Genomic DNA, 12099 nt, shown 5'->3' on the forward strand with positions numbered 1-12099 from the left:
CACAAGTCAGCCTGAGCCCTCTGCACATGCACATTACAAGCTGGTGTTCCCGAGCTTCATTCTGGAGGACCTTGAGAAACCTGTATATTCAGCCAACAGAAACCTCATGAAGTTTTACAAGGAGAAGGGTCAAGTCCTGCACCTGGGGCAGGATAACTCCATGCTTCAGGGCAGGTTGGGACATTATCAGCTGAGAAGTGCCCCTGACGTGAAGGGCCTGGGTGTTATGAGAAATGCTATGTGAGCCAGTGAGGCACAGTCATTGCAAATAAGGCCAAGTGACCATGAGCTGCATGAGGAGGAGTGTGGCCACCCACACAAGGGGAGCCATTATTCCCCCACAGCTCAGCCCTGGGTTGATGACACCTGGAGTAGTGTGTCCCTGAATGGGTCTCCCAGGCACCTTTCTTGGTAGTGAGAAGCAGCACAAGTAAGGGAAAGAGTCACAATCTGCAGCTTGGGAGGTTCAAACCAGACATTAACAGGAATCAGTGTCACTCGAAGAGCAGTGCTGTGGTGCTACAGGTCACCCAGAGGGAGTCTGTGATCAGCCCCTGGCTCTGTGTTTCAAGGAACAGTCAGTGAAGACAGGGAGACATAAGTAACAGGAGGGAGATCCCGAGGTGGGAGTAAGATAGGGAAGCATCTTGGGTATCTACAGTCTGCAGGCACCCAGCAGGAGGTGTGGGACACTGTAGGACAGTCTGGTGGAGACAGTGGAGGGCAATGGCATGCAGTAGAACCTGAAAGAGCAGAGGTCTTTGTTCTATGGCTGTTGTCTCTGTCACTGAGGCCTACCAGGAGACTTCATGACCTCACTGTCCCCTTCCCACCAGGTGACCCCAGGAGGTGTTGTGTCATGGTTGGGCACTTGAGCTTGCACATCCCCACCTGCACAGTGCCCCAGGAGCAGCCCTGGGCAAGTTATAGGGGAAAGGATCTCCCTTCTCAGGAGCTGGGTGTCTGCGATCAGCCATTTTGCTTGCTAAACCACGTCAAGGGGAGATTCGGCATCAGAGTCACCTGCACGTTGCCTTCGCCTACCTGTAATCAGTGCTTCCAACTTTCTTCTCTAAGCAGCCCCTKGGGAGTCTTTCTTGCTAACAGCCCTCAGTGGGACCCATTAATGCTCTGTGTAACTTTTGGCTCTGCTTCTGACTTTGACTTGAATGTTTTGTTCAGTCTCCTCTCAGTAGCTGAGGTTGGTGGACTCAGCACCAAATACACCATGCAGCTCATTAAAATGCAAAAAAGCCCTGGGGAACCTCGTCTCTCTCTGGAATTTTCTTCTAGTCTTGTATGGTTAATTGTAGAGGTTTCAGGAAAGGAGACTTTAACAGCATGGAAGTATTTCTACTTTAAAAATTTTATTATTATCATTATTATTTTTCAAGTTAAAGAGTAAGTGATAGCAACATTCTCCAGTCGATACTGATCCAGAGTGTCCCCTAATGAAGTCCAGACATGTAGGAAAAGCAGTGTCCCAGTGGTCAGGCATCGTTCACACAGACTTCTTCTCCATCTAACCACCCCTACTGCTGCTCTCATCAGCCACCTGGGACTTCCATCACTCTTGCTAAAGCCAAACTTTTCCCATCAAAGTTTTCCAACTCAACTGTACAGCTCATATGCCCCAGTTCCCACTTGCTTTCCTTAAACAACTAGTTGCAGACAGACGTAGAGGTTTTACATTTTTTTTAATTGCAAACAAACAAAGAATAAAGCATGATAGAGTTTCATAAAAAAAATACACTCCTCCACACTATGCTAAGTCTGAGCTGCCTCCAATGAAGTCCACGTTCCACAAGCGACAGCCTTACTAGAAACTGTTTGGAGAGATAAGAAATGATAGATATGATCACAATTAAGGACGTGGCTAAAGGGAAAGACTAGTGAAAGATGGAGCAAGCTTGAAACTCACTGAAGTGCAAATCAGTAGCTCGGTATCTGAATGAACCAAGAGTATGGGGAGGAGGAAAACTGGAAGCAATGGGAAGTTACAATGTCCAGCCAGAGTGCTGTAAAGGTGATGTTCGAAATTGTCCATTTAATCAGGCCATTTGGAAATAGAAGAGAGAGTCACGAAGCTCCTGGGGGTCCTGGGCCATGCTGGGGGCAGTGCTGCTCTTGGGGATCTCTGACTGGGCTGTGCTGCTCTACAAAAGTCTGTGCCGAGACAAGGAGGATCAGGAAGGTTGGTGGTAGGGATGTTCCCAAGCTGCAGTAACTGCAGAGCTGGGAGTTGGTTACCTCCCAGATTTCTGAATGAGCCAAAATGCAGCTCCGGAGGCACTGCACTGCCTTACAGGCTCTGCACTGGAGCCTGGGCAGCAACACTGMARCRTGTGGGCATGTCCTGAGAAGMCCAGGGTCAAAAATGTGGGAGATGCAGGGAGCCAGGACTGTACAGTCCCTTGAGAGAACCAGGATGCTTGCAGGTCCCATGGACTGTACCCAGGGGAGAAGCACTGCCCTGAGGCAATGCTGAAAAGCCCAACTGAAGAGTGAAAATAGCTTTCCGCAGGCCCAGCCAGAAGGAAAGCTGGACAAAATTYATGGGAAWTGGGAAATCTCCCCCAGGTTTGCTACTTGGCCTCATCCATGGCTTTGGAGYRTAGCACRYACCAGGGTCCTSAAGAAAGCCTTCCRATGGATGTGTGATAAGGACAKRTYTACTGTTTTCTGRCTTATGATCACTATTTTAAGGACCCCAGACCCAGCTGAGGACTTCTGAAATGAACGAGCCTGCTTTGATGCCAGTGGAGGAAGGCTGCGTCCTGCTCCATATTGTCCTACCTCCTGCTTCTACGAGGACAGCAACCCACAGCAGAAACACATGTTTTTGATCCTGTCCTTGGAAAATGCCAAACCCCAAACTAATCCCCAAAACCCTAGATAACTGCACAGGCCTCCCCTGTGCAGACACTTGTCGGTGTAGGGCCACAGAAGTGACCTCTCCAGTGCCCCATCTGAGAGATTTCAGAGCCTTTGCCACTGTCTGGAGACATTTCTGAAGAATTTATCAGAAATTTTTGGAACATAACTGGGATGAGGAGAGGGGAAATGTCCCAGCTCTCTCCCTGGCTGTGCCATTTCCATGGCAGTGACCTATGGAGCCCCCTGATGACGCAAGCTGAAGTCACAGTGGGATGTGCCGCACCACAGGGAGGTCTCCCCAGTGACACGGCAGTGCCATCACCTCGCTGAGAGTACACTGGGAGCAGGTGGGCACTGCTCATGTGCTCCTCACTGCTGCCCTTCGAAGCTGGTCCAGGGTGAGGAGTGGGGACGGGAGGTGGCAGGAGCACATTTGGGCTGCTTGTTCACAGGCAGAGGAGCAGGGACACATTGGAGAGGAGTTTGGGGTATGAGACGGGAAGGGTGTCCCTTCTTCCCAGCTGGACAGGTGAGCCAAGGACAAAGGGGCAAATGAGATGGAGGACCCAGACCATCAGTCCAGATGACCGTTCCTTGATCCCAGTGCTCCTGGGGCTCTCTGCCAAGGTTAAGGGATTTGGGAGCTCCTTCCTGAGGTATCACATAGAGACTATTAATTGCAAAAGATGGCTTTGGATCTTGGGCTGTGGGGGTGGCTGGAAAGGGTGCGGGCTGCCACAAGAGCCCTGCCTGAGAGTCTCACCTGGCTCAGGGGACAATGTGGCAGCCAGGTCCTGTAGCTGGGGCTGCCCTGAGCGCTAGGGCTCCTGTGGGACCAGCTCCTTCTCCTTGTGGAGGGTGGCGGCAATCCATGGCCAGGTTTCCCTGGAAGTAGGTTCCCCTTTGGGATCTGGCTCTGGCAGGAAAGGGGTCCTGTGTCCTGAAGCTGGGCTGTCCTGCAGCTCCCATGGGGCTCTCAAGAGCCTAGGCAGAAACTAACCTTTTTTTCAGTAATAACTGGTATCTAAAGTGTGCTTAGCTGCACTATGAACATCGTGAGGCCATGAGGTGAGTCAAGGAGGCCGTTTAGGATCTGGCTTAGCCATGGGGGAGGCAGGAGGAGCTGTAGGTGGCAATAGCTATGTGGCCAGGGTGTGGGCAGGGAGGTCATGGCTCTCTGAGAGCTGTGCCAGAAAATGACCAGTGTCAAATCAGTTCTTTCTCAGTAGCTGACAGGCCAGCAGGGAGCACATGGCTCCACTCTTGATGATGAGGTCACTTCTGCCTCAGTACCTGATAGGCAAACTGCAGGAACAGGGCTTGGCTGGTGATGGTGAGGTCACTTGTGACTGCTGAACTGACTGGATCACAGCACAGCTGTGACTGTGAGGTGACTTGCAGCTGAGCAGCAGATGCAGCAGCAGCAGCTCCATGGCTGGGCCATGTGCTTTGGAGCTCACTTCTGCGTGATCAGCTGAGAGGTCAGCATTTGTCTCATGGCTGGGGAAGTTATGGTGAGGTGCCTGATGCACCTCAGCTCAGGGGCTTATTGACCAGTGACAGAGACATGGCTGTGGTGGTGACTGCGAGGTCATCTCCTTGTGAGTTCCTGAGAGGCCAGCAGCCAGCAAATAGACCTGGATGTCGATTAGGAGGTCTCTTCTGTCAGAGGACCTGACTGGCCAGCAGTAGCAAACAGCTGGGGAAGTGACCTTGAGGAAACCAATGACTCAGAAGCCCTGAGTCCAGCAGCAGGCATCTGCTGGGAGCGTGCACTTGTGTGGGCATGTGAGGCAAAAGAGAGAGATGGGAGCTGGTGTGGTGAGCCCCCAGGAGAGCACTTGCTCTCTGCTTCCCGGAGGTGGGAAGTGGGCAGGCACAGGGTTGTGCCTGGCTGTTCAAAAGCAGTTCCTGTTGCAAGGTCTTGGAGGGCAGGAAGGGAATGGGAGGGCAGGAGAGTTGGGCTTTGTGTGTTTTGCGGCCTCTGGTGGTCAGCTGCCTGCTGTCATGTGTACCTGTCCCTGATCTGTCCCTGCTGCAAAGGTACATGTTAGCTGGCCAGCCTTTGGGGAGCATCAGAGTGGTGGATGCAGATTTAACAGTGGCTGCATTCCCTGTGGTGGGGACAAGGGTGTCCCCAGTGGAGCAGTGCTGTGCATGGAGAGCCCTACCAAGATGGGGAGGAAAGGGCTAGWGATGGGGATTTGTGCTGGGGCAGTGGCAGCTGGCACAGGAGGCAGCGTTAGGCAGTGTTTGAGAGCAGAGCAGGGGACACAGGCCCTGGACGAGCAGGTGAGGAATGGCAGGAAGTGGTCTCAGCACCAAAGCAGGGAAGAGAAAGTGCAAAGAAATATTGGGAAGTAAGGCCAGAGGAAGGCCAGGAAGAGGTCTGAGTACTAAGCTGAGGCACAGCTGCTGAGTGCTTCCATCATTGGGTGTGATGGTGCCCTCAGATGTCCTGCAGTAATGCCCCACACTCCACTCAGTAGCCATTGATAGCCCTGCTGCCCGCAGAGGGCAGCATTTGTGCCCAAGGACGCCCTCCAGAGAGCCTGCAGAGAGCCCTTGGCTGCAGCCAGCTGTGTGCCAGCTGCAAAGCCTGGCAGACTGGCCGGGGCCTGGGAGGCTCCACCTCTTCTTCTGCCCCGGGGCATTGCGGCTGCTTTGTTAGGTGACAGCACAGTGACATCGGGGACCCCAAGCCACACCATAGACTCCCCTGCCAATGGTTCACTGGCCCAGCATCAGCGTGCAGCACGAGGTCCCTGGGGTGCCAGTCCTCATGCTGCCTATCTCCAAGATGCCAGGGCAGCTGGGCCTCTCCTTGTGAAGCTGCACATCTCCTGTGTGTGGCCAGGAAAGCCTGATGGGTTCCTTCCTCTGTGCTGCTGTGCACACAGAACAGCAGCAGGTCCAGGAAAGCAGTGCTCTCTCTCCTGGACACGTGTTCACGATGAACACCACCTCTTGAAGGTTGCCAGCATTTACTGTGACTGTCAACACGAATACCACGCACTGAGAGTGCTGCTGCCAAACCTCCCAGCTACTGATGTAAGCAGGTTGTATCACAGGTGCCCAGGATTTTCCAAAAGGCCAAGACTTAAGCCCCATCTCTGCAATAGACTCACGAAGCAAGCACTTCCTGACTGACCTTTAAGTCTGTTGAAGACAATCAACTCATGGAGCTAGGGGAGAGTCACAGGTGTGCCTAGCTGCCTGTTTGAAGAAGAACTCAAGTCAGCATTCACATTAGTCTCTGCAATGCCCATGCAGGTGACCAGAGATTGAGAAGCTGTTGTTCCAACCAACGTGGTGAAGCACACGTGAGGAGGTTTGTCCGTTATGTGATAAAGCCTTCTGCGAACATTTTCCTGGCTTCCCCCATCTGCCTCCCTTGATAGCATCAATGAAAGGAAAAGGCAGTGATCGAGACTCTGGAAGCACAAAGGCTTGAGCCCTTTCTGGAGTTGGAGGAAATGCAGGAAAGTTCTGATTGAGCAGTGGTTGGCATAGGCGCCGTTTACTGCAGTCAGCCTCTTTACTAAACCTGGCACTCAGCTACCTCACAGCTTGGCAGAAGTTTTCTGGGGCCTTGTACATGCACCACTGTCTTCTTGTGTGCATACCACCTGGTTCAGCAGCTAGTTGCTAGCTGGACAAGACATCTTCTTGGGTATGCCTGGTCTCTTTTCCAGAGACTCAACTGGAGTTGAGGCCCAGAGACAGCAGCCAAGAACGCATGCAGATCATCCAGTGTGTTTGTGGCAGTGAGACCCAAGTACATTTTATAGTACCTCACCACCTGGCCTGCAGTGCCTGACCACCTCACCTAGCCCCTGCCCAACCCAGACTGTGCCCCGCATGGGTTTTAGCAGATAGCATGCTGTGGGGTCTTCTGGGGTCTTGTGCAGAAGACAGACCATGCAAGGCAGGCCTTTTCCCCTCCATCGGGATATGGAGACATGCAAAAGGATGGAGCTGGCCATGGACCACCTCATGGCTGGGATACGCTGCCAGTGCTGGAAGGGCTCGTCTGGGGTGATGACCGTGGGGCTGCTTCCACACTGTGTGCATATGTAGTGAGAGCACCTTCGGGAGATCGGGTGAGGAGTCAGTCTGGCAGAGTGCATGACCACAGCCACAAAGCGTGTTCTCTGCACACTGAACAAACTCCTGTCAGGGTCAGATGTGGATATTCCCTTTGGTCAACAATGTCTGGCTGCTTCTCAGCCAGTAGCTGCTCAAGCTTAGCCCAGCTGAGGTAGTTCTAGTAGACTTAATGGGCCCTTAGGATACAAGTCAAGTCCCACCTGGGCATCCAACCTATGCATCCAGCAGGCTTCCATCAGCGACCCCCAATGCCAGGCAGTTTCTGGGGATCCCCAAGCAGTCTGGAGTGTAAATCTTCCATTAAATCTATCCTGATTAACTCTTCATGAATCTTGAGTGTTTCTCTATGCTGATATTCAACACTCCCTTTCCTGCTTTGAGGTCACAGCATGCAACACAGGGAGCAACCTGAGCTCTTCTCCTCTGCACTCACCATGTCTTGGTGCCTTTCCCAGGAGAACTGCATTTGCCCAGCAAGCACATAGCTCTGCTCCCACACTGCCATTCACATGCAGAGGCTGCCTGCTGGCATTTTTTCTCTCCTGGGCCCTGACCAGCCCAGCCAGCCCCTCCTCGACTCTCCCCAGCTCCGCTGTCCTCTCCCCAGTCCAACCAGCAGAGTAGCCCAGGCTGCTAGTGGCCCCACAGCAGTGCTCACCACAGGGGGCTGTGGAGCTCTGTGTGGGACAGAGACGGGTGTCAGCCTCCACATCAGCCCCTGGTCAGGCCAGCAGTGGCACAAGGAAATGGAGGCCAGTCACTCCATGTCCCCACTGCTCCCATGACCAGGAGATCCTTAACCCTGGCTGCCTCCAGCCCCTCTGGCCAGCCCCTCTACCCAGGACAGCACGAGAGTCTTGACCCCAGTGTGCCTCAAGCAGCTCCAGTGACAAGCAGCCTGCCTCAAGCTGACAAACATAGAAACAGGTCTTCATTTATTCCTCCCCACAAACACACCCTCATTTCTTTGGTCTCCTCCAGAGGTGTCTCTGCTTCCCAGAGAGCCTTTCCCCAGGTGAGTGTGTCTGTGCCAGCCAGGCTATCCATTCCAGTATCGCTCCCCTGGGCTCCACACAGGACCCTGGGCTGGTGGTGCTCCTCTGCAGGGCAAGGGGGCAATAGAGCCCCAGGATGGCTCTGCACTGGACATGCTGCTCAGGGCAAAGCCAGCTGGACCAACAACACTGCACCTGACAACCTCCTGCCCTTGCCAGAGTCTGTGGCTGCGGAGCATGGATGGAGCAATCACAGGGCATTTCCCATTGCTCAGCATGTGTTCAGAGGCGTCACTAGACCCAGTACACTCCCTCTCGTGAGAATGATGAGCTCTCATTTGATGCATTCTTTGGTTTGGCCCTTTACCTGTGGGTGACTCCACTTGGCTTTAGGAGTCCTCACTCACTGCCCATCCCAGCCACACGCTGTCCCTGGAGACACCCTGTGCTCTCTGGGTGGCTCCATATTCCCTTTCCAGAAGGATGGGTATCTCTCACCAGCCCTCTAATATGTGTGACAGTCCCCAGCAGACACTCATTGACCATTCACCCTGTATAGGGGCCCTGGGCACCCACAAGTGAGGGCTAAATGCTCCCCACATTCCCTCACACATCACCCAAAAGAGCTGAAACACCTTAGCCCATGGAAATCCCAGTCACGGCAAGAGGGCCTTTTTGGTGCAATTCCCTGAGCACATTCATGGCTTCTGCTGGGGAAGAAGAGCCCAGCCTTCAGGCATAGTAGTAAGGAGATCCCCTTTATTACAGAGATGCTACTTGGGAGGCCAGGTCTGGCACAGTGACAGGAAGATTTACAGAAGGCCGCTGGGTCACACAGCAGGGATTTGTGACTCTGGAAAAGCAGCATGAATTCAAACATTTGTACATGACTCTCAGGCAGAACTCCCACAGCACAAGAGTTGCCTGAGATAGACTGTAAGTGGCTTGTGAGGAGAAATGGGCAGCTCATTGCTGCTGAACTAGTAGCGGCTGAAACAGTTTCCTCACTGCCTCCTGGAGCTCCTTGTTCCTCATGCTGTAGATGAGCGGGTTCACGGTTTGAGGTACCATGGAGTACAGAACAGTCACCACTAGATCCAGAGATGGGAAGGAGATGGAGGGGGGCTTCAGGTAGGCAAACAGTGCAGTGCTGATAAACAGGGAGACCACGGCCAGGTGAGGGAGGCACGTGGAGAAGGCTTTGTGCTGGCCCTGCTCAGAGGGTATCCTCAACACAGCTATGAAGATCTGCACATAGGACAGCACAATGAAAATGAAACACCCAAAGACTAAACAGGCACCAGCCCCTGTAATCCCAACTTCCCTGAGGTAGGATTCTGAGCAGGAGAGCTTGAGGATCTGGGGGATTTCACAGAAGAACTGGTCCACTGTGTTGCTTTGGCAGAGCGGTATTGAAAATGTACTAGCAGTATGCAGCACTGCACAGAGAAAGCTGCTGCCCCAGGCAGCTGCTGCCATTCTGACACAAGCTCTGCTGTCCATGAGCGTGCCATAGTGCAGGGGTCTGCAGATGGCAACGTAGCGGTCATAGGCCATGACAGTGAGGAGAGAATACTCTGCTGAAAAAAAGAAGACAACCAGGAAGACCTGGGCAGCACATCCTAAGTAGGAAATGGACCTGGTGTTCTTCAGGGAATTGGCCATGGATTTAGGGACAGTGGTGGAGATGGAGCTGAGGTCAAGGAGGGCGAGGTTGAGGAGGAAGAAGTACATGGGGGTGTGGAGACGGTGGTTGCAGGCCACAGCTGTTATGATGATGCCGTTGCCCAGGAGGGCAGCCAGGTAGATGCCCAGGAAGAGGGAGAAGTGCAAGAGCTGCAGCTCTCGTGTCGCTGCAAATGGCAGGAGGAGGAAGCCATTGAGGGCGCTCCCATTGGACATTTGCTCTGCCTTGGTTCAGGGCACTGTCCAAGGAGGAAAAGGCACAGACAAGTCAGAACAGGCTTCTCTGAGTAAAACCCACCGCACTCCTCATAGCACCCCCTACACACACCTTCCTTCTCTCCTTCACCTTGTTTGGCTTCTTTCCTGACCCCTGATTTGTGCTGTGTTTATAGTGGCAGGGCCTCTGCCCATGGGCCCCAGAGGAGTCAGCCCTGCTCTGCAGGGGGACACAAATGGAGGTGTCAGACTGCCCTGTATATTTGCTGGGGATACCTGGGGATGGACATCATGAGCTGAGTGAAGGGGAATCTGTTCCGGTGACCTAGGAGGAACATTCTCTTTTTAGCACTGAGAGAGAGGATACAGTGCTCATGGCAGATGCGTCTGAAAGCCAAGTTTGTTGTGAGGGATTCATGTTTCCCAGACTTGCCCTCCTGAACAAGGGTGTCTGTATCTGGATCAGCTGCATCACCTTCTATTCCAGCAAGGGAAAGACACAGTGCAGAGAAGGCAGGGGCTGACCCAACCCTTCCTAGACATCTCTGTCCCACTGAGACGGAATCTGCCCTCACACCAGTTTACCATCTTCATTCTTTCCCCGGACACTGTATTGGAGTGGGAAGTTACTGCCTCCTTTACCCCAGAGAGCAGGAGAGCAAGAACTAAACCAGCACAGAGAGGTGAGGAAACAAGGAGCAACAAGGTGATGCTCCTACCAGAGGGAAAGCAAGGAGTGAGACACAGATAAGCACTCATGAAAGCTCACGAAAGTCTTCACCCTCCTGAGCACACCACTTCCCAGATGGCAACATCGCAGGACAGTCGTTCTCTGCCCCTTTGACACACAGTGGGAAATGGGCACRTTGCAGGAGACATGCCCCTACCCTCTGCTGGAGTTGTGGCTGCTGAAGAGGGGGCTCATGCCCTGGACCCCCCAACCTTGAGGGTAGAGGCTCTGCTAGTGGTAGAGCAGACACAGGGGGCCTCATTAGAGGAAGCTATCTGCAATGAAGGGGAAGACAGGGAGATCTCCAAATTGTCCCCCCAACACACACACATGCACACACATTTATGCTTCCAGTTTCCTCCCATTCGCTGATCATATCTTAACCACTCAGAGCTTTTCCTCCTGGGAGCTGTTTCTCTCTCCCATGTCTTTTCCCTGACAGCACTCTGCAAACAGTAGCTAAATGAAAGCACAGACTCAGCAGAGCCCTTATCTTTAAGGTAACCCTTGTCCCTGCCTTGAGTGTTGTCTAGAAAAGGCCTGTTGGACATATTGTGGGGGTGAGCTGGAGCTGAGAGCACTCCTGACCCAYGCAGCACCCTCTCAGCAGGAGAAGGAACATGCACTGCTGAGGGTCACTCCTCTCACCCAGAGCTTCTTCCCACAGCACTGTGGGGAGCTCCCTGGGCAGGCTGAGTACTGATCCTTGCAGGTGGCAGAGTCTCTGCCCTGGACACACAAGACTCTGGGCTTCAGGGTCACTGTTCTGAGTCACAAACCTGGGCAGACCTGGCTGCCCTCCCTGGCTTCACAGCCCTGCACCGTCCCATCTTACCCTGTCCCTCTGGCTGTACACCAATGAATGCCTGCTCTAAAGCACCACCTGCTCCAAACAAGAGAGGCTGGGAGAGCTGCCCTGAGAGACCCTTTCAGCTGTGGAAGGTKCCAGCTGCAGAAGAACCTGCCAGGAACCACAGCAGCAATGTAGCCCTGCAGCCAGAAACTTACTCTGTGAACGACTGTGAAGATTTCTCCCTGTAGCAAGCTCTCGGCTGTCCTCCCCTTCCCAAATTGCTTTAGCTTCTGAGTCACTCATCTCATGCTGGTGCCTGCAAGCAGTGCCTTGAATCTTGCTGCTCCTTTAAGAGGAGCTGCTCCTGGACACAGCTGTCTCTCTGCAGTGTCTGCCAGGTTGCCATGCGCTCCTGCAGTCTCAGGAGTCAGGCCCAGCTCAGGAGCAAAGATCCAGCTAAAGACATGACTTTCTTTGTCCCCTGTGCACCCTCACGATGTTCCCAGGGCTGACAGTTCCTGAAAGGTTGCAAGGTCACCCCAGAGAAATGTCCACTGAAGTAGACTAAAGTCATCTCCGGTTGTCCCTGTCTAAACAGCAAGGGGAGACCTAGTCCCGCACTGCAGTTGATCTCATCGGAAAATGGTTACCTGTGAGAAGGGGAAATGTCCCACCCTAGAAAGCTTGACTCC

The 12099-nt window shown here is 53.3% G+C and overlaps 1 protein-coding gene across 1 annotated transcript; it reads right to left on the reverse strand.

The window, feature by feature from the left end:
- Positions 1–8948: 8948 nt before the first annotated feature.
- Positions 8949–9959, reverse strand: LOC146586111 (olfactory receptor 14A16-like). The gene has a single exon (XM_085321833.1). The coding sequence runs from the start codon at positions 9882–9884 to the stop codon at positions 8949–8951; it is 936 nt and encodes a 311-aa protein (XP_085177959.1). The 5' UTR covers positions 9885–9959.
- Between the last annotated feature and the right edge of the window lie 2140 nt (positions 9960–12099).

This window comes from Rhea americana, unplaced genomic scaffold (assembly GCF_003343005.1).
Source record: "Rhea americana isolate MKP2758 unplaced genomic scaffold, rheAme1 scaffold_712, whole genome shotgun sequence".
Lineage (NCBI taxonomy): Eukaryota > Metazoa > Chordata > Aves > Rheiformes > Rheidae > Rhea > Rhea americana.